The 24036-nt window shown below is 37.8% G+C and overlaps 1 protein-coding gene across 8 annotated transcripts in view; it reads right to left on the reverse strand.

Moving 5' to 3' along the window:
• The window catches only part of atp8a1 (ATPase phospholipid transporting 8A1), a 122704-nt gene that overhangs the window by 18190 nt on the left and 80478 nt on the right, over window positions 1–24036 (reverse strand). For all 8 annotated transcript variants that reach the window (XM_026280827.1, XM_026280821.1, XM_026280823.1 and 5 more), the window contains 6 exons: window positions 22324–22496; window positions 19258–19441; window positions 16013–16123; window positions 8964–9038; window positions 6556–6678; window positions 1843–1921 (listed from right to left, as the gene is read on the reverse strand). In XM_026280827.1, the coding sequence (XP_026136612.1) occupies window positions 1843–1921; window positions 6556–6678; window positions 8964–9038; window positions 16013–16123; window positions 19258–19441; window positions 22324–22496 (745 nt within the window). The remainder of the gene's footprint in view (window positions 1–1842; window positions 1922–6555; window positions 6679–8963; window positions 9039–16012; window positions 16124–19257; window positions 19442–22323; window positions 22497–24036) is intronic.

Raw genomic sequence — 24036 nt, forward strand, 5'->3', positions numbered from 1 at the left:
GAAAAGAGATCTCCCCAAATCATTAATGATTAATTGACCGTTGAGACAATCTGGGTTTTCTTGACTTTTCAGGATGATAGTTATTGGCTTGTGCTAATTGCTTCAGCAAACATCTCTGATTAAATAGTACAAGTTTTGGCTTAAAATCTGGGAAAGCCACATACAAAAGTGCACACATGGCAGTGTGGTTTAGAGAAGGGGGATGAGTCATTCTCTGATTGTAAGTGAGAGCGGATGATCCAAAACCATCAGCGCTCTGGCACGGCGAAACACAACTGACACCACATGTGGATCAGGAAGGTATGTGTGTGTGTGTGTGTGTGTGTGTGGTGCTGACAGGCTGTCAGTCAGAGAGAGTCTCCAGTGCTTTGTTTAAAAAGCAGGTCTGATTCTGACTGTGTGGTCCTGCAGTCAGCCAGATATTTGTGCCGACACACACACACATGCCTGACACACTCTTTTGTAGATGCTTACACTTACGAATACATGTAAAGAGCAACTTCTAGACCACAGAGCAATTGGTTAAACTATACCAAAATGTTAACCTAAGAATGAAAATTGTAACATTATTTAGTGTCAAGCTACAAAAAACACCATGGAAGTATAGATATGTTGATAGGTTTGCGTAAGGAAAAGCCTAAAATTTAAGTTGTTATTGACTAAAATTTGTTTCCAAATTTATTGACCAAAAAAAAAGTTATTTGTGGATCATTTTGAGCTCAGTCTTTATTAATCAGTGGATCACATTCATAAAACCTGTATGAATGATTAATTCATAAAGTTTTAACTCACTAAATCCCAATAATCCATTTAAAAAGATCCAGTGAAAGATTATCAGTGAAACATTAAATTCAATATAAATCAAAATGAGGCCCTTTTCGTCAGACAAAGAAATTATATGGGCCCTATTTTAATGATCTAAACGCAAAGTGTAAAGCGCACGGAGCAGGTTCACTCACGGCGTGTCCAAATCCACTTTTGCTATTTTAAAGACAGAAAAACGTTTGCCGCACCCTGGCACATGGTCTAAATGGGTTGTCCCTATTCTCTTAATGAGTAATGGGTGATTTTTGGGCGTAACGTGCAATAAACCAATCAGAGTCTCATCTTCCATTCCCTTTAAGAGCCAGTTGCGCTCGTGCCATGACGGATTTGCTATTTACACGGCGAAATTTGACAAGCAAAGACAGAACGCGTCTCCGAGAGGAAACGGAGTTGTTCATATGCAAGCAAATAGATAAACCTAATTCTGATACATGCGATGACTATCCATTATGACAGGTAGACATTTAGATATATAAATGGCGAACGGCCCCGGACTGAAACTAGCTAACACATTTGCGCTGCGCCTTGTATCGCATTGCACTGGTTGTATTATAGGGCCCTATGACTTAAGACTTCGTACATACAGTACGTTATATAGATTTTTTTTTATGCTTTTATGGTGCTACTGTATATGTTCTGAAGCTCAACAGTCACAGTCCTCATTCACTTTCATTCCAGTATATTAAAATTAAAAAGGATATTTTTCAAAACTACTGCTTATGTTTTTAATGGAAGAAAGTAATATAAGATTGCAACGGCACGATAAATGACAATTTTCACTTTTGCATGAACTATTGCTTTAAATGAGTATGTGGGAATGGAGAAAAGGAGAGAAGGTGTGTGCACGTGTGTGTATAAGAGTGAGTGGTCTTCAGATATTCATGGTGGCCAATGAGAAGCAATTAAGCTAAAACGCGAGCAGACCCGTCTGTCAATATGACACACACTGACCTTAAAATACAAACAAAAAAAAACTAAATGCAGTGTGAGAGAGAGAGCGTGTGTATGTGATCTTACCGTGCTGGAAAGCCTTGAGGGGAAACCAGAAGAGGATGACTGAGTGAAACAGGCCGTTCAGACAATGAGCCCAGAAGACCTGCAGGAGAGTGGAGGAGGGGGGAGGAAAAAAGAGAGGCATGAGAAAGACAGTGGCCACCTTAACCCTGCCAGTGACCCCTGAACCCCAGGCCTTTGTGCTTTCTCAGCGCTAGGCTAAGTGGAAGGTTTGTCAGGCCTCCCTGCTCAATGGCCACCCCGCTGACAGACACTTTGTATATCCTGTGAGTGAGGAGGGGAGGCGCGCCAACTATATGAGAGATGTCAGTAAGCAGTGTTTTTCCGCCATCTCTTCTCTTTTCCCTGCAGTTAGTTGCCTCATCGAATTTCCCCAATCGTTCCTTTGTGAGTTGTGTAAAAACCCCAAATCCTTCATGGATACTTTTAGTACAAATACAGACAAGTTTAAGAAATTAAGATGTATGAGTCTGTCGCTACAGTGCATGGTTATTTGGGAGCATGGAAAAACTATCGCTTACACAGGTACGGCATAAAGTCTTTGAGTGTCTGTGACTGTATACATGGGCATGTGGACTTTGGATGTGCCATTTAAACAAATATCCTCCTCCAAAACCGCCTTGTTTTGAATTTACATTATGCACGGACATGGCCAATCAAAACACTAATGGGCGATGTAGCATGAAACAGCCGTGAAATGAAATCAGGCCCGTCACAGGTCCAGTTTCCAATCTCCGCTTCTTTTTTTTTTTTTTGGTGTTGCTCTTTTCACCTCTGTAAAGTCTAAGACTGTTCACTGCCCACAGACACAACAGATTATTTCCATATTTATAAGTAAAACAGCATAATATTTGTGCTGAGAGGCAGTCAACAGTATTAAAAAGTCATTTTTTTTTATTAATTCACTAAAATAAATAAACACAAATTTCTCCATATGAACAAAAAGTCTTGTTAGAATGAACCATATTTGTAGTATCTGCTAGAGAGGTCCATTTTGTGAATGAATACTTCTTTTGAACTGGTTATTTCTAAGGAGTCATTCAATTCAAAAGGATTCACAAAATGCTTAAAGGAATAGATTCCAGAAATGCATCTGTCAGCTTCTAAGGTATTTTCTCACAAAAACGGTTTTATTTCTATCAATAACGATTTAATTGCAATAAATTTATACAACAGTTTAATGTGAGGAAAAATACTTAATTTTTTAAAATCCAATTATCAACAAAAATATTTTTTTTTAAATTACTGTAAGTAAGAAGCAGTGTTCCATAAAATATGTATTTTAAAACAAATGTTAAAGGAACCCTTACAAGTCATGCAAATTAATAAATGTTTTCTATTTTAATATATTTTTTAAATGTAATTCATTCCCATTATTGCAAAACTGGAACCGAAACACTCCAGTTTTGCAACTGTTTCCCTTTTGATTAATTTAAATCATATTACCTGGATAAATACATTTTAAATGTATAAAATAAAATAAATCGTACAGACCGAAAAATGAATTACTTTGCAATGCTAGCATCTGACAAAAAGGACTAGAATCTATCCATCTTTTTCCTACGGCCCTTGACGCTTTTCCCAAATTATGAGAATAACTTCTGTTTACAACAGTCAGCAAAAGATTCACTCTATGAACGCAATAATAAGCATTTTCAAAAACCGGGTATTATGAGGTGACATTATTTTACTCACCCTTCAACCATCGACCATTAAAAGGAAATGTATAAATGTGTAAAAGCATTAAATTACTTTCAACATACCAGGAATAAATTCTAAAGATCCTGCTTCTATCCGCAGCAATATTACAGATGAGTTGGATATGTACAGCTGATTCAGTCAAAATGACGGATAAGGATTATTTGTAGCACAATCTTATGATTTTAAATTATTTGTTGCAGTCTTTTTGAGAGGACCTTCCCCAAAACAATAAGCAGTAGGTTCATTAGGAAAAAGGTGGATAAACGATCCTCAATCTTTAAATGTTGAAACACTCATCTCAAGTTTTTCCGAACCCAACCAAGTGACAGCTCTGAAATCTCTCGAGGGGGATGGGATGCAGAGAAATGAGAGGAGAATGAGAGAGTGGGAGAAAAGAGGGATACCCTGAGATTGTCTTGTTCTGTGTTGTTTCACAGGGGCCCTGTGTGACCTCTGGGCATCTCTGCCCTGACCCTCTCACCTCTGCTATCAGCGAAGCAAAACAAAGCTCAGGGCTCCGGCCCTCAGACAGACAGCTCATCCTACACCTCAGAGGGGCACTATAGCTCACCCCTCCTAACCTCTGGAATTAAATTGATACTGAAGATTAAGTATTTTATAAGCATTTAAAAAATGTGTATAAGTATTACATTATTAATGTATTCAAAATTTGGACATGACTCAATTCTACATTTGACTTGAGATTTTCACAAAGTAGGCAATAAAACACAACCACCTTAAACAAAACATGATCCAAGTGCCATGTGAAACAACCTGCTCTCAGCCTCGCCTGGTGCTCTACACGCACAGTCCTGCAATGAATGCTAATGAAATCGATAAACGTTCATAATCATTTGTCAAAGGGAGGCCCCGAACTCCTCCGTTTCTAAGCAGGTTGCTAAGAATGTAGGTGTGAATGGCCGTCTGTCCTGCCTGAAGCAAAGCACTGCATTCTGTGTGACAGCTTAATTACTTAAACTAGCATGAAAGGATAAACTTTATTTTGTGCCAACTATTGCCAGACGCTCTAATAAGCCTTCTCCAACTATGTTGGGCTACAAATAAAGCCAGAAAGGGAGAGAATGAAAGAGAGAAAGAGGCAGAAGGAGGGAGGGATGGAGGCTGCAGTGTGTTGAATAAATGCAATAACTGCTATCCCGGGGTCTACGAGGGGCTTTGTCGTTATTAGGGAGACTTTAGTGTCAAAGCTATGTAATTAAATGTGAAAGGGGACATGGTGGGTAAAGACCTAAATATTTCACACTCATTGCTTCTTCCCAATCTAATGCATGATCTTTCTCTCTGCTTCCACAGACTTTATTCACAAATAAAGGGTCTGTTGTGTATACAGATGACGTAGCAGTCTGAAACAGGGATGCGGCACATGTAGAGCTGGTTCAATTATTAAATAAAATGTCTCCAACAACATCTACATGAACACTTCAGATCACTTCAGAATCAGCCATAATTCAGCATACATGTATTCCTGTATAGGAACACATCATTTACATTAAACAATACTAAAATTAATGCAAAGTAGGAGTTGCACGCAAATATTTTAGACTATATTGGTAAATGAGTTGAGTCATGAGATTGTTTAAGGCTTCAGTGAGTCAATTTTAACCAATTCTTTATAAAAATAAAACAATTCTGACTCAAAAGAATCTTGGGTTCACAAAGTTGGACAATGCTACAGTATTCAACAGATGCTCTCATTACCTTCCTTTATATATCCATTAACTCAGTCTTTGCTTCTTTGTTCCAAGCAAATATATCACTCATTTCATTATAGAGAATAACAGAAAGCAGCCTATTATGATTTCTGATAATATACAGTCCAGCCTTTTATATATATATATATATATATATATAATAAATACTGTTCTGTTACTTCTTATTCTACTAAATTTCCTTACTTCCACGCTTAATTTTATTGTATATTATAGTCTTCCACTTCACCATTACAGCTTTTTTTTTTTATGCATTGAACAATTAAAGTAAGAATTATGTGTTTGTGTTACAAATGGCCAGTAAATCAGTCTCTCCCTCCTGACCCCAGGGGTTGTGTTGCCTGTAATCCGTGTCAGTGTGCTGGTAAATGGGTCTCCACGGCTGTGGAGCAAGACTGTGAGGTGACACCAGCGCAGACACACTGGAGCTGGAGACCAGACAGCTTTATTAACACAGAGAGACGCAAAGCCAGCAGTCACAGACACACAGAGAGGATGGAAATATGCTTGTCCTATATACCATTAAGGTATCGGAAATAATTTTACTAGGACATATCTAGCATCATAGCATCTAAAACTGGGCGTATGTCCTTAAGATTAAAGACAAACTTGATTCTACATTTTATTAGGAACATTAACACATTTTTTTTATTTTAAATAATGCTTTAAAAACCAATTAAATGTACATATAAAAAAGTAGTACATTCAAAAAACTTCATATAAATGTTTAAATATTAGACTCTAAGTGCGCTTTTTCTAAAAGACTAAATTAGGAGTGTTTTATACATATACATATTAGACATTTAGCTTCAAATTGGTACTGGCTTAAGAGAGTTTATGAGCTTCTAAAAAGGGAGATGAACACTCAAAGACATCTCAGATAAGCAAAAAGGCTGACAGAAAGGGACAGTTTAATAGACGGCTAAACCAACAAGGTCTTGCTGTTGACTTGCTTTTTTACAGTGTAGGGAGTCGTAAAAGGATCTGTTTGTTCAGTGGGGTTTTTAGCCTGGGTGCTAAACTGTTCACCAAACACAGCTCAGTAAAGTGTACACAGCATGACCTGTCTACAGGGTCATCATCATGATCAATGCAAATGAACTAGTTTCACTACTTTATTATATACACATATATTTACAAATGTTGTAAGAACTTTTAACACGTTCGAATTATAAATATGAGTTTACATCATTCCTCAATCAGTGGGCTGTTCATCTCTGCAGCCCAAACACTGATAGAGATTCAGCTAAACTTAGATTTTAACTGCATGTTTGAGTGTATTTACCTTGGTGTTGAAGCCCATTGCATTCTGGGAGGTTTTGTAGAGTTCAGGGTATTTGAGCATGTTCTCTTTCCTGCAGGAGCGTTCAAAGATGCCCAGAGTCAGAGGAGGCAAAGCAGTGAAGATCTAATAAACGAAAAAGGAATATTACATAGCTAAATATTACATCGTTTTTCGTTTAAAACACAGAAAATTAAAAGTCAAACTGTTGCGCAGACGGTATCGTTTATAATGAAACTCATACTAAATGATACAAATGCAAAACAGAAGCACCTATACGGGTTTCAGATATTTAGGCCCAACAGCACTGTTATTTTTTCCCCCAGGGATATTATTACAAGAGATTATCCTAGATCTCTTAACAAAAATTAATTTGTGATGAACTGAAATGAGAAACTGCTAGGTTTGCCAAGAAGAGTCGATGGAAAGAGTCTTGGTCGACCAAAATGTTATTAGTCGCAGAAAAAAAAATTAAGTAAAAATCCACAGTGAGTGGTGAGTCCGTGACAGATCGTTAACGACTGTTCTTTGGGGTAATACAGTACATTGGAAAGGACCTTCAAACGCTCGCCTATCATTCACAAACCTCAAATAATCTAAAATATATGTGAGTAGCAGCAACTTAACATGTCAGCTCAATCTTATGTTTACCTAGAAAAATGTGCGCTTTTGAAGTGTCTGTGCAAAGTGTGAAAAAGGAACAGCAGTGTGCTCAATGCATTGCAGATGGAGGCTCATTTTTGGTCATATATAATCTGTAAATACTCTGCGTTTATTTGTGTGTGCACACAATAACAACAAAACATTGTGCTTTTGTAAAATAATGAAAGAAAACAGGATGCGCTTTCTACTGCCTCTGCGAACAGAGCGCAAAACTCTGTGTATACTTGCCTTACAGACATGGAAAATATATCTATAATGAGTGAAATGTTCACTTTCAAATGAACCAATTCAAATGGATTATGTAATGTGAAACATACAGGAACATCCACTACTGCGGAGATGATGAGGCAGTGTTGCTGAATTCATCTCTTAAACCGAAAACAAAAGAAAGCACTAGTTTGTCAATAAATTTTTAAAATATTAATGGAGCCTCCTTCCCTGACACATTCATAATCATTACTTTTGCTGGTGTGCTGTAGCAAGCTTTATGCATGTACTTGAGCACTTAATAGGGTGTGTAGGCGATTAAAGGATCATTATTATTATTTAAATGGTTTATTAAATAAACATGCGATTAGTCGACTAACGCTTCAAATGAACGACTACTAGTTGACCGGAAAATTAAATAAAATGGATGCCTAAAAATACATAGCAGTCTGAACAACTACTTTCTATCCTGAGCGCCAGACGCGTTCCCCTTGTCTGCCATTTTCGTTTACTTGCTTGGTGTAGCTCAGTAAGCATGTAACTTTCTGGCATTTATCATATTTGCACTCTCTCTCTGCAAAAATGACTCAAAAAACGAACATCTGCCACTGTGCCTGCAGCTTGTTAGCAGATCTCCTGGATGCTTTCATTTTTCTCCGTGCAGCAGCTGTTGAAAGCGAGAGGGGTGGTATTATGGTCCAGAGAGGGTAGCAGGGTCAGTCGTAAGTGTCTCTCACTGGCCCAGCTGGAGCGGCTGACATGGTCGGCTGGACTTTTCCATTCAGGGGTGGTTTCGGCCCGTTGCATCCAACAGACCCCCTCTGACGCGATGGAATTCCTCTTCCCTCAGATAAAGAGAATGCACAGGGCCGAGTTGTTACTGGCCTCACAACCCCAATGATCCATTGCACAGGGCTGAGGGGAAGCCTTGTTAAGATTTTGTTCTTTGTTCAGGAATAAAGAAATAATTTCTCAGGACAATCAGCAAATCGGTTGGCTTAGTCATTTTTCCTTTGTATCTTCAATTGTTTATGCAAAATGGAAAAACGTACTCCACCCGGAGCATTTTTTCCCCCTGAATAACTTTCCTTCCTGTTGAAAACCTGTTAATTAACAGCATCAATTCCTATCACCAAGCCTTAAGGCTGCCCAGTTCACAGGACTCCACCTAAATGGCTGTGTGTGTGTGTGTGTGTGTGTGTATTTAAATGTGTCTGGATTCAACCTGTTCTTTTATCATCCACCGCTGACCTGTTTAACGCAGCTCTTTAGGGCATGAGCGTCTGTTGTTGCAGCACATTCAGGACATAGTTCAGGGCAAGGTGGGAATACGGACTTGACAAGCGGTCATAAATAAGAGGGAGATTTTTTAGGATGCCGCTGACACGGGCCGCAGTAAAGGAGCCGGCTGGGGTGCCGCGGCTAATGAGTTTCTTGCCTGAGCGCGACGGGAGGCGTTTTAACACATTTCCTCTCAAAGTAATGAAGAGGGCAGAGTAAATCACAGACCCAGACAGATGTGTGAATGCAAACACTCTTACCACGTTGTACAGGCCGATGCACCAGCGCTCGAACAGAATCTGACCGGAGAATCCGTTAACAAATGCAAACCAGATCTAAAAGACAAAAAGACAATGCAATGGTAAACGAATCATTAATGTGAATATTTAAAACAAAATGTTGCATGTTAACCAATTATATAAATCATATTATTAAAATAAACTCAATTGCAGTACAATAGCAATAATAGTTTAATTGAGATTTATAAATACATACAAAATACAATTCAGTTATTAAATAAAAATTTTAAATAGTAAAAAAAAAAAAAAAAAAAAAAAGGAGTAACTATATGCTTCCCAAGTCATCCTAAAGGAAATGGTAACATATTAAAATGGCAATGACAGGCCATATGATAATCATTACTACATAAATGTGTGAGTAAAAGGTAAAAATATACCACCATTAATCATATATTCCTCACTTTGTGTGCGCTTAACTCTGCTCCTAGCGGATTTTAATTTAGGTTGATCGATGGCTGTTGTTTTCTATGGGGCCTCTCAGTGCTTGAAATGACCCGAGAGAGAGCGATCTCTCATGAAAGCAGCAGTGAACTGACCCCATCAGTCCTTTCTACAGTCTCATACACTGGATCACCACGAACGGTTTGTTCCAAGATCAGTCTTGGAGAACAAATAAGCCAGCTTGGGTCACTTTTTCATATACATAGTGGGGTCCAAAAGTCAGTCATTGTGTATTTTTTATTATTATATAATACTATTCTTAAATAGTTACCAAGCAAACCAACACAATTTTTTATTTAATGCATTTAAATAAATACAAAATAAGTAAATAAAAACGAATGAAAACGTTGACTTTTTTATTTTATAAAAATAAATCAAATAATAAATAAACATTACAATTATTGTAAAAATTGCATTCAATATTTTATGTTTTAGGACATTGGAAACATTTTCTCTTTCATCAAGACTTGCCCACCAGCTAAAAAGATTATTTTTTTTAGATTTTTTAGATTTTAGATTATAGTACATTTTGATAAAAGATGAATAGCCTACTATCAATAAAAACAGCTGTGGGATGAGTGCATGTAAAAACAGTAAAGCCCCTGCTTTAGCAAACACACTGCCAAGGTTTTCAAAACAACTAAACATAGAGAAGCCCTGCTATCTTGTCATGTGAAGCCACAACCTGGGCTTAACACATCATTACTCAGAGGACAACCCCAGGCAGGAATGAGAGAGGAAGGGTGTTAGTGCTGGAGGTACTGTAATAGAGAGAGAGAGAGAGAGACTTCAACAGTTCCCATGACTTCAGCCAGAATGGCTCGTAAATCAGATGCTGTTTCCCACCTTGATCAACCCCGGTGTCTTAAAGCAGAAACAACTGATCACAGATCAGACTTTCTATTACACAAAATGAGTTTAAGACTGTACAAAAAACAGATCAGTGCAAAAGGACTAGATTTAACCATTTAAAGAGCTGAAAGATGTGAGTTACTGGGCTTAAAGGCGGAGACCACAAACGAAAGAGAGAAGAGAGAAGAATGTGTATCTAAACCATATGCCATGGAGATGGAGCTCATCACTTAATATCTCTATTAGTTTGACTAGTCTGGCACACAATTCGGTCATAGTCATCTAGAAATCGGAGAAAGTGATAATATCTCATAGCAGCTGTTTTAAAGAGGGGGAAAAAATGCAATGCAAGAATGAAATCAAAGACAATATAAATATGGCAAAACACAGGATCATGTCACCAAAATTTAAACCGATAGGTCTTACAAAATTGTGTCATTTAAATACCAACACGCAGTCTATACTGATCAAAAGACTTGTTTTTGAAGGAAGTCTCTTATGCTCACCAAAGCTTTAATGTTTAAAAATACAGTAAAAACTGTAATATTGTGAAATATTCATATTAAAAAGGTTTTCTAATTGAATACATATTAAAATGTAATTTAACCATGTGATGCACAGCATTTCAGCAGTCATAACTCTAGCCTTCAGTGTCGCTTGATATTTCAGAAATCATTTAAATACGCTGATTTAGTCCTCAAAAACAGTTTTCATTATATATACTGCTGAAATCAGTGCTGCTTATGTTTGTAGAAACCATAATGCAGTTTTTCAGCTCTCATCTTTGATGAGATTACATTTTTGACAGAACAATATATATTTTTAAAGATTGATCACACAGCTTCAGAAGTATTGGAATATAATGCACAAGTCATATGCAGTCATTTTTACAATACTTTAATTTTTTAAGCCCCGGTCACTGTTCACTTCTACGATATAGAAAAGAGCAGTGTTAAAAAACAACTAAACATCTCTTTTTTTGTATATAGGTTTAGGTTTGGAATAATATGACTGAGTAATCAATTGCATAATTTCTTAAATTAATACGAAATACTTCAAATATACTAGTCAAAGTTCGGCACTGTTAAATTTTAGCTCGACTCAAATGCTGTGAGCTTCTCAACCATATTTAGACTACAATTATTGTGAATAAAAATGTCTTGTGTAGTGTGATGCTCGACTGTTACTGTGCAGTGCCATGGCCAGGCGGACATTTCCTCGCTTCATTTAACTCCATTATGAAAGCGTGAATTGCTACAAATTTTGGGGGTTTTGACAGGACCCCCTCTGACTGCGGCCCCTGCCAGTCCTCACACACAGAGCACATCCACCAGCTCCTCTCATTCAATAGAGTGAGCCAATGCGTGAAAATGTTCCCAAAACAAATGTCTGTCACCCCTCCCCTCTGGCCCCGCCACAAAGAAAGAAAGAGAGGAGGATTGGCCGCACTCCCCCGATGTGCCCCCCCAGCCACGCCCACCCGTTCCAACTCCCATATTCCTTTCCATCAGGTGCATTCTACCGTGATATTGTTTTTAAAAGAGATCTGCTGCTTCTAAACCCATTTGCCCACACAAACATGAATAAATTACCAATATCGCATCACATGTTATGTTGTTTTCCTCCTCGCAAACAAGTTCCAGACTCTGAGAATTCCCTTATGACCAGTTTGATCAAAAGCCACATAAAAAAAAAAAAAAAAAAAGAATAGTCGTGGCCAGCGGCATTCTGGTAGTCAAACAGGTGGGTCAGAGAGAGCTGAATTAATGCGAGTCTGCCTCATTGAGGGGCTATGGGCTGCAGGATATTGTTGTGCTAAGTCAAAATAAAGCCTCTATTCATGAGCAGCAGTACATGCATATGAGAGAGCGTTTTGGCCTGGTCCTCTGGGTCCTGTGAGTGCCCCTCTCTCCCGCTTCCTTCAATGAGACAGATTCATTGATTTACTCATTAGGGACCGAGGACATAGTGTGGAGGGCTCTCTCTTTCTTCTCCTCTTCTGGCTCATTCAGAGCCGCTCGGCGTGGAGGTGTGACTGCCCTCTACCCTCCGCTGCACAATCTGAATAAGCCAGGAGTGTGTGTGTGTGAGAGAGAGCGAGAGTGTGTCCCCATGAGACTCGTCCTAGGGGCTCTCAGAAAATCTTTCTGAGAATTTAGAAATCTGTGGTCCCACCCCCGTCCTCTGTCTCCATGTTGGGTGGGAAAGACCAAAAGGGAAAGAGAAAAATAGAAAGACGGCACCTCTTTGCTCCACCTCTCTGCTTGAGAATCTAGATAAAACTAGCTTAGCTGCGTTCTGGAACATGGCAGCTGGTCCAAGCTGCTTTAGGTGGCCAACTGGTGGGGGTCCGGCTGACCTTGGAACAGCAATAAACTAGCTACTATGTCGTAAAAAAAACAGCTTGACCACCGTAAACTGACATTATCTCATTTTTCCAGTAGGGCCCTTGAATGTCTGGTAGCTCACCCAAATCCACACTGGCTACAAACCAAAGCTTTGTGAAATAAAAAAGCCTGCTACATATTTTCAAATAGATATGTATTATTTTTCATATTATGTATTTTATGTATTTTTTATTACATATTTTTTTATTGTTAATAAGACATCAAAATGAACTGTTTCCACCAAAATATTTAGCAATTGATCTAAAGCAAAATCTTAAAACATTATTTGTGAAACATAATATATTTGGAGGGGGATAAAAGTAGAAAACCCCCTAAAGATTTTGAAATGGTAAAATAATAAAAAAACAAAAACAATATCCGTAGTTTAAAAGTGGCAAATCACTGAATGTAAGAGCCTGATAACTTTGAAAGTATACATACTGCACAATTTTTCTTTATGAACATTCCAGTTCAAAAGTTTGGGGTCAGTAATTTTTTAATTTTTAATATATATATATATATATATATATTTTTTTTTTTTTTGCAAGGATGTCTTAAATTGACCAAAAGTGAGAGTAAAAACAATGTCACAAAAACATATTTAATGCTGTTTTCCTTAACTTTCTATTCAACAAAGAACCCAGAGAAAATTTATCACAATTTCTACAAAAAAATGTGCTACTGTTTTTAACATAAGAAATGTTTCTTTCTGACATGATTTCTGAAGCATCAGCTGCCACTGAAGACTGGTGTAATGGCTGCAGAAATTCAGCTTTGCCATCACAGGAATAAATGACATTTTAATCATATTAAAATAGAAAATAAGTTATTTTAAATGCAATAATATTTCACAACTTCACTGTTATTTTAGATTAATGTAGCCTTGGTGAGCAGCCCCAGTGGCTTCTTAATAAATAAATAAAAATTATATATGTAACACCCAATTATCCAGAAAACCTAAAAAAACAAAAGAAACCAAAAAAGAACCAAAAGAACTAGCCGGGTGTTTATTCAATGATGGCTCCAGAGAGACGTCAGGACCCAGGGCCTCCACTCAGGCCTGCAGTCTTTCTCTAAGCCTGCTGCTCTGTCTGAATGAGGCCCTTGTAATTACCTCAGAAATGCTACTCGTCCGTCAGCCCTGCTGGTGCCTGCTGAAGAGCTGTCAATCAAGCGCTCAAGAGCCCAGCAGGATAATGACAGCAACACAGCAATTTGATTTGTAAGAGGGGCTTTCTGCAAGTCTCAAAGCAGCTAATCCAACTAAGTTTCTCAAAAGTTCTTTTTCCCCCGGTTAATTTTTGCTCATGTCGAAAGAATTCACGACCACAAACCAAAGACTAAATAAACCAGCATGACAAACGTTTAAGTTAACCCAAACTCTTTTGTCCGACAATGTATGGAAGATCATGTGCTATTGTGTGGTTACAACTGGAAAAACATCTATCTGAAACAATAGAAACCATTCTGGAGCTACTATGATGAACCGCATACAACACTGGATGCTAAAAAAGAAAATCTAAGATGTGCACATATCCATTGCTAACCACACGTTGAGAAGGCTAAAACGGCCACTAACATCCTTATTCCGCTTGCTTGAGGTTAATGTCTGGAAAAATTATTCAAAGAAAAGTCTTCACAAACTCAAAGGTAAACCTATTAGGGCGACAAATGTATCCCTTTAACCGATTCTTGGGAAGCAAGTGTCTTGAATGTCAAGCTCTTACAAAACGGAGGTGTTTTTGGTGTGAGGCAAAGGAAACAGTAAAGCTTTGCCCTATTATATTCGAAAGGCCCCTTACGGAGAGGGGGAATACATTTTCCGCTCATAACAAAAGATGGGCAGAGGAGGAGATACATTCACCTCTGGGGTGCACTGGGTGCTTTCTTTCAGTTCTCTAGGAGATTCAAAAGCAGAGCTTAAAAAGTGGCTAGAAATATTCAGAGGGCGTGTTTGGGTAAAACCATTTACTGGACGTAGTTGTTCCAGTCCCACCTCTTATGCAAAACAAGAAAAAGAGAAAGATAATTGTTCCTTGATTGATGAGAAAGTGTGGAATGTGATCACAGTCAGAAATGTTTGTGTTGAAGGGGAACTTTCATTGTGGAACAAAATACGACAACCCCACAGCAAAACCCAAAAGAAAAAATACATGAAAGCCACCCGGCATAACTAGTATGTATAAATGTTTAAAATATCAAAATCTTTGAGCGATAACTGCTCACAGCTACAGGGCTCTGAGATTCCCACGGATTCAATCGACTGAGTTTTAAAATTGAGGAAAAACATCTAAACGGCACCGAGGCATGTAAACAGGAAATGGCCATGAAATGGGCCGAACTAACTCCCAAACCATGCCATGCTGTACATTTGGTACCAACGGTCATTTGAAGTCCCGATTCATCTCCTTATCCTTCTTCTCACAATCGACAGCAGCACTGAATGCCAACACAGAGAAATCTAAGGGGCTTTTCAGAGATTTACCACAGCACATAAAACAAAATCAAGATGAAGGGAAAAAGTTCACGGGTCAAGTGGCACACAAGAGCAAGAGGGCCGAGGGGCTCATGTTTCTGCTGGGGATGTACAGCTCATGAATACTGGTGTTGGTCTGTTTCAAATCGCTGTGAGCTGCACACAGAGGGAACAATTTACACAAGAGAGATAAAATGGATAAAGCAGGGATACAGCATGAAATACCAAGCTAATGTGTATGCTTTACTCCGCAACTTGGATGCATTAGTGATGAAAAGTCTTCTTGTCTTTGTCGGGAAGAGTAAATGAGTCCATTTTAAACCAAAATTAAATCTACTATACTGTAGCCTTAGCATACTAGCACAAGGCAAGTGTGACCTAAGGTCCTTTTCATGGATTTCAAAGACCTTAGACATTAAATAAAGAGACTTATAATGGCCTACTGTTTCTTTCAGACCATTAGTCTGCTACTAACTCTTCTTTCAGCTCGTGAGGAAACCTAAAGCTTATCCCTGAGGTGTAACGTCTCCTAAACCAAGCGTGCTGCAGATCAAAACGGCCAAACGCCCCTCATGATAAAGCTGGTGCTGATAGCAGCCCTTTATCTTGTCAGGTCAGGTCTCTGAACGGGCTATCAGCACCAGGCCTGGAAACTGTCAAATACCATCACAGATGGATGGCTTGTGGCCTTCACATCGACAGACCTGTATTCCTACAGCAAAATGGAGGCATGCATGCAATGCCAGTTGATTTCATTAAAAAGTGGTCATTCAATCTCCATGAAAGGGACATTAATTTACATTTTGTAAGTCCTATGAGTTTGATAAGACATTACAGTGCGTAGACTTACTCACCTCAATAATGTAAAGCACAATGTTCTTGTAGAAGCAATACAGGATGCACTTGGCAACACGGTTGTAATTCCAAGCGCCGTGGACCAACAGAAGATTCTTCAAGTACTTGAACTGTGAGAGAGAAGGGAGGACAGAGATAAGTTCATTAGGGCCTATCGTTTACACAAGATTTACAGTTCCCCAGCCAACACAGAAAGCGGTTTTGGCTTTGAAAATAAAGAGACCCTCTTATCCATGCTGGGCAACAGGAAGCCTGGACTTTCAGGGAAAAGACAAACACCGTCTCAACCATATTCCTGAGAATTCCTGATACAATATATACACTCGGTCTTATTTTGTTGAAAAGCAGAGTAAGAGAGAACCATTTTTGCAGCGGTGCAAAAACAAAGTAATTGTTGCTTTGGTTATCACATTAAGTTTGGCTTTTAATAACTGTCGTATATTCCGAAAAGTTTATCAGGTTTATCAGCTGGCCACTAAGAATTAGTTTAAACGTGATTGTCATAAAATATGATTTGGATCTAAATGGTACTTAATCTACTCACCGAACACCCAAACTGTGGATATAAACTGCTTAAATCATCTGGATCGTGTCAGATTTAACTGAATATAAAATGCTGTTTGTGTTGCTGTCACTGTGTTTAACTTTCCTCAAGTCAGATTTCAAACAGTCGATGAGTAGTTCACTCCAATTCATTATGTTGCTTCATACACGTATATTGTAAAAGATTGAGTAGATAAATATATTTACTAAACATTTAAACCATATTTTCAGCTGAGTTCAGCACACTACACACCAAAAACAGGCTCGGCACCAAAACTCTTCTTCTAGAGTGAACATTGAGTGATTTCACATGCACAACAATTCGCTGAAAATTCATAAAATTGGGTTTTCATCTGGCTTAGACATCGAAATGTAAACAGAGATGTGCTTTGCTCACTTAATAAGCCCCAAAATGCTGAAGGAGGTGTTTACATGCAGATCAAAATCAGGACACCAGAGATAAATCTATGGATTGTATTCTTTAAAAAACGAAAAACAACCAACATGACCTTACATGTTATTGGTTACAAAGCATAACAGACACAAGTTTGTTTGTTTCACTGTAACCCATTTATATGGCCGCTGAAATGAATACAATATGCAAACCGCAAACTTGTACAGGTGCTCAGGATTAGTGGCTAACAGTGACCCTCCATGACAGTGTAAACAAGTAATATGTGTTAAATGTAAACACAATCAAAGGATTATTTAGGGATGCCATGTTTTATTTCCTAAAGAGCATTCTGAATGTGACAGTGTTATAAACACCATTTCTCTAAAACAAACAGCCAGTCACTTCTATGAAGGCAGGAACAGCAGGGTGGGATGTAAGGGGTACGGAGGGCCTTTGAGGGGCTCAGGGGCTGTTTGACCTCTGGATGAGAGGAGAGCCAGTTGATGACAGACAGACTACAGAGGATTCTGGATATGGAGCCTCTGTCTTAAAATCTGCCACGAGGCTGAAGCACTGCAGCATTCCAGCTCACACTGATTCATCCCTTCAAGTAAACAACTTAATCACATCTTCAAAACAGGCCCCAAGCAAAACTAAAGACCCTGGGTTTAACACAAATTAACACAGCACTCTGTGAGAGCCCTGCTGTGAGATTAGCTTTAAATGAATTTCACACTTGGGCAGCACATGGGTCAGACACATAGACACAAAATACGCCATACCATAAGATCTGCTACCAACAGTAACATACTCACATTTAGAATTAAATATAGAATTATTAACAAATATTAAAATCTAACTAATATACCATCATTTAATATTATGTATTATATGGATGTGCTTTAACCCTGTAAAGCCTGATGGGATGGAACGGTTTATTAAACCTGAAAACAAAAATTTGGTGAGTATCATATTTGATACATCAAGCTTTGACGGCTTTTATGGAGAATATGGAGCTCATATTCCAGGACGAAAAGTAAATCAAAGGACCAAACTGAGCAAAGATAAACGATTTGGTTCAGTTGTTGGTGTGTCTATGGTTAAAAAAGATTACTTTCTGACAGCTTTAAGACCTTCGTGACAGTACATCAGACTAACATAAAATTTATATGAATATTACTCTACATATCCCAATATAATTACAGTGGGGAACAAAATTATTAGAACACCAGTATTTTCACCAGCTAAAAATGGTTTCAGGTCAGTTATTTCTATCTTTTGTTGTAGTGTGTCAGTAGGAAATATCAGTTTACATTCCCTTTTGCCATTAATTGTAATAATCCAGTGAGACATGAGTTACATTTTATATATTTTTTTGTTAATTTAATACAAATATATGACACCACACAGTTAATGTGTAACATTTTCATCTAGTTTAACAGTTGATGAGAAGCAGCAGCGTGAAAAGCCTTATAGTGCAAATCAAGCTGACACTGGTTCAGGATGATGAATGCATACTAGCTGCTGGTACTGCACATTAAAGTTTGCCGTCTGATCCAGCACATATCATACGAGCCGTTTGGCTGGAAGGCAGTTCAGGCAACTTTCTATGAAACTGCCCGCATTCCCTACAACCTCCACCTACAATACCATGAGGGCACTTAAGAAAAGACAAGATGCTTTCTTGGGTAATCCGATGCATGAGGCCAGTGAACAGACGGCTCGGGGCAGTATAGAAAAACAAGTGTGAAGAGGCATGTTTCCCCGAACTGCACAAAACGTGAAATGAAACCGAGACAGAGATGGAGAGCGATGTTGACAGCGAACGGCGACACATGAGCTCTTCTTTTGTGAAACGAACAATGAAGATTATGCTGTATCAAAATCTGTGAATTATAAAACATCTTCATAATTAAGTTTACATAAGAGGGACGGGTCCAGTTTCACCATCAGCAGGAGTTTGAGTAAGTGAACACACAAGCAATGTAAACTGAGCTGAGCGACCCGTTTCGCTATCTCAGACTGCAGAATCTATGAGCCACAGGTTTTAACCCTTTCACCCTAGATACATAATCTAGAACCAGATTTATATTCTGGGAGTCGCACTATGGTGACACAAGACAATAGTGTTTATTTACACTGGGAACTGATACAGTATGTGCTTCAGGTTTAGAAGCAGAGATTACATTTTATTTTGTGTAATTTTTCATTGATTTCAGTAAAGCTAATCAATTAAATTGATTTACACACTATTTAGCTAACTTAAACTTTCTTCCTGCAGGCATGTGCAACTTGATAGTTTCTCACCTGTGCAATAGAGTAGTCTGATGAGTTAGCAGCCTGCAGTCCTTCATTGCCAGAGATGCCAACACCCACATGGGCGGTCTGGATCATGCCCACATCATTGGCTCCATCGCCGATGGCCAGTGTGATCACTTTCACCTGTTTCTTCACCATCTCAACCACCTCAGACTTCTGCAGAGGTGAAACCCTGGAAAGAAAATAAACAAAAACTACAATTTGACACAAGTACTATAATATCTGCTCTGATGGGAAACGGTTGAAACTGACATTTTATGTCTTTCCACAAGGAAAGAGATTAGAGATTTACAACATAATTGCAGATTTGCAATGACACCTTTATAGAGGGATCTGAGGCAATTTTTCTTGTTGCAAATTATCAGTGTTGACAACCATTTGATTTCTTGGCCGTCTGTTGTGGCATCACAACTTCACAAAATGAATTTGTCTCTATAAAAACAGAAGTAAAAAGAGGACTTCCAACACTCTGAAATTCACAGCTCAAAGTGAATTCAAATAACTGTAACCTTTAACTATTCCTTCTAATTACAATTTAGAATCTTATTCATCATTGTGTCTTCACCACAAAATAACATCCAACTAAATACTGTTCAGTTTTGGGGACAGTCATTTTTCTTATGTTTTTAAAATAAGATTTGCCGGTCAAGAAACTTTTCCTTTTATTTTCAAATGTTAAAAACATTTGCACTACTTTTGTGGAAACTATACATTTTTCAGGATTCTCTGATGAACTAAAAGCTCAAAAGAACCTACGTTATTTGAAATAGACTTTTATTCAGAAAAGATGCGAAATTTAAAAAATAAATAAGTAGGAAATGTTTTTATGTGACCTATTAATTCATTATGAGTATGGAGGTTAAAAATTCACTCCCAACTTATTTCTCATTATTTTGTGAACCTGTTCAACTGATTCATAAAAAAATAAAAAAATAAAAAGACTCAAAAGGAAAACTAGCTCACAAATCATTGCGGCATCTGCAGTGTTACACAAGTTCTAAAAAAGAAAAAAAAGACAAAAAGAAACCCTAACAAATATATATTTACTACAGAAAGTAATGGTTTTTCACGAACGTATGAAACCCATAACATTTAGAAACAGAATAACCCACACCGGGCAAATTCTGTTCCTGATGAAGCCAAACCTGATCTCAGGATCCCTGACCTTTAAAATACATATACAAAAGCTTACAGCACATTACAGTACTGCATCATCTGTGTCAGCAAATGAAATTAAGGTCTCGCTTTCGGCTAGAAAAGCTCCTCCGGGGTTCACGGGTCATTCTGTAAGCAATGAATGTAGTGATGTAAGGCTCTCCAGTGAACCGGAGATTGCTGCCGATATAGCAGGAGACCTCTAGAGTCAGTTTAACATTTACTCATCTGCAGGCACAAATCTGCTCTCCTCAGGACACCATGTGGCTGTTCATATGTGTCTGTGTAGTGAGTGAAAGCAGATCAAATAGATTACATCAAGCATTGCAAAATGGCTATGGCACCTGTGGTGTGTGCTGTTTCTGGAAATTGACACTGATTTTTGGCAGTTCCTTGTAACACTCAATTGATTCCTCATACGTTTCTTTCACTGTGTAGCATTTGAAATGCTTCATACTAGTCTGCTAACACACAGTTTAACTTTGTGTATAACTGACAGACATTCTAACTACAATCTACTATTATAAAAAATAACTCTCATTAGTAAATAACTGCTTTGAGAGCTAGTATAATTATGTTTATTGGGAAGGTTGTGACCTAAAGGGAAGGTAATTTGTTCTTTAAACAGCACCGTGGCATTTCCCTGTAATTGTCTGCCAGTCACCTGATGTTTTTATAAGTGCAGAAAAAAATTCTAGTGATGGCGTCAGTTCCTTGGAGGGCAAAAAGGGTTATTAACCTGCAAAGACATATTTACATCCACCTGTGAAACAGTAAACATTTAAGCAGAACATGACAGTACAACTTCCTGTGTTCTTTGGTTTAACATGGAAATACATTTAAAACTGCATCCGATTACAGTGACAATTTGTAATAATTGGACTCTTTTATTCTCTTTGAAAAAATAAACGTCCCAAGCCTGGACACTGGAAAAAAAAAAAGAGACTTCTTTCATTTGTAGTAGGGGTGTGCGATAAAAATTTGTAGACATGATTAACCTACAGAAATTTGTCAACCAGTAGAGATTTTTGACTATCGCGGTTACAAGAAAATGAAGTGACTTTAAAAAACAAGTCTAAAAAACAAGTGACTTTAAGCTGTTGAAATGCGAATCAGAGAGGCGCGCGCAAAAGAAGACAGTGCTCATTGAGCGCAGGAGTATTAAATTGAGTTATTTTTGCCACTTCATTGGCCTTGAAAGAAAATATTTTAAAGAAAACACGTGTAAAAGTATATTGGATCTGGACAGCTCTTAAAGTGACAGCAGTTTAATTGTAATTATTTATTTGCTGACTGTTTACTTGTCTTCAGTTTTATTGTTTAAAATATTATTTAGACTAGTATTAATTTTTTGTGTTACTGACAGTGGTGACAAAAATTATGACATTTCTATAGAATCCAAAAAAGGTAGATATTATAACTATATTATATTTAATATTTAACATATCGTATCGTGTACTTTTATTGTGATATAAAATATTGGTCATATCACCCACTGCTAATTTGTAGCAGTAAAATATTTTTATTTTACTTTTTGATGGAAAAGACCACCAAATATGATGATTCCCTTGTGATGGGCTCTCTTCATAAATTTTCAGCTTGATATTTTCATGCTGACAGACCAATTTGGATTGTGTGTGTGAAAATTAACCATTAAAAAAACCTACTTTTTGTCTGCCAAATTAAATTATTAACTTTTAGTTGTCTTTGTACTACAGCCAAAATAAACTGAAACATTGTCTGGATAATATTTACTTTCAAGTGCCCCCTAGTGACACTTTTTTAAACCCATGCACAGTGTATCTTTGTTGTAATACTTTGTGAGGGTTTATGTTACTGTTATTAAGTTATTATTGCTGATTTTCATTTATTTCAAATTCCCCAGGTATAGTTACAGACCTGCAGCATATCACAGCCTTGCAGGAAAGAGCCAAGTCCAGGAAATACTGGCGTGCCCCGTAAGTGAGGGCATACTTCAGTGTCTTTCCATCGATGATGAGAGCGAAGTCGTTCTCCTTGTGCAGAGCATCTCCCAGCATGCCGCAGTGATGGCTGAGTGTCTCCCTGGTACCCTGCACACAAACATGTAAGATATTGATAAACATTTCACACAAAATGACATCATTACAGTTGTGTAACTGACTAAATCAGCTGGTATGTAAACATTTCTCTGATGAACGTGCAACTCAGAAGATTGAATTCATTAGGATAGGGATTTGTAATGCAATAAATCATAAAACTGTTCACAGACGTCTGATGAGACACCACACACAATTTCCTCCTTTTCCTTTAATGCCAATGCAATCAGTGCCAAGAATAACATAGGATTTAACATGCAGAGCACCAGACACTTTTGCAAATGGGGTTTACGTCTGTTTATTGTCAGTGCACAGGGCATCAAAGTGAGAACGTACATATGACACGCTTCATTACGGAGCGCGCAAAGCCGAAGCTGGGTGTGATGGTTCGTTTGTTAGAACGAGGCCTTTCAATGGCCTTGACCAGGAAACACAACGGCATGGGAACTTACCCTGAGCACTAGCAAAGCTGCAGACCTCAGTCTTCTCCCGCTCTCATTGTGTTCATGCAATCGGAGTGAGCATACGTCTGGATTTATGGGTTATTTCAGAGGAATGTCCTGTCCCAGCTGTATGGGCTCAAATATTTCTGTGTGTTGATTAAACCTGCAAGATCTTAATCAACACTGACTGGGCCAGAGAAAAACTGGGATCTTTGACTTAACCTGACTGTTGTTTTAAACAGAGTTTAATGGTGAAAACTGTACTTTCAGCAGAAAATACACCTCGTAGTAAGAAGCTGTTATTGTAAGGATTTGGAACGTGTGGGAGGATGCTTCTGTGTTTGGATTAGGAATGCTGCTGTACTTCATAAAAATCCCTATAAAATCACACACACCAGCTCACAGTTCTGCAAACTACTACAAAAACAAATCATAAGAAAGAAAGTCAGTGGTCTCCACTACATAACCTCTCAACACGTCTGAGAGATAACGTGAATCATCACAGAAATGCCTCTTTCCTTAAAGAAGCTGGTCTTCATACTGTATCTTTAAATCATTGAGCATTGTGAGTAAACAAACAGCGCACGTCTCTATCTGCAGCTCCTGCTCCACAGCTGGCCAGCAGTTTTTGGCTTCACATTCCTTCATTGTGAAGACCATAACACAAACAAGCACTTCTGCATCCGAGGGGTGAAATGATGACTAATAACAGCAAGTTTATGCAGAGCAGACAAGTATTCAAAATGTCTAAAAACTACTCTCATAGTGGAGCAAATAATACTGAATAGAATCTTTCTTAGTTTTTAACTATAGACATTTTTTTTAAACCTAGCTATATAAATAACATCACTTCTTAATTAAATGACAGACTTAAAAATGTGCAAAAAAATTGACAAATACCAATAACATAACATAACATAAAATAAGAATAAAAAAAAGTTTTTTTAAACATTAATTGCATTCAATTGAATTATCGCTGTTTTAATAATTATATTAAAAATTAAGTTATTAGTATTATTATTGAAACAAAAAACAGCAATATTAATGAAACATGGAGACACTGTTGCTTATGAATAAATACTAAATAAATA

This window comes from Carassius auratus, chromosome 14 (assembly GCF_003368295.1).
Source record: "Carassius auratus strain Wakin chromosome 14, ASM336829v1, whole genome shotgun sequence".
Lineage (NCBI taxonomy): Eukaryota > Metazoa > Chordata > Actinopteri > Cypriniformes > Cyprinidae > Carassius > Carassius auratus.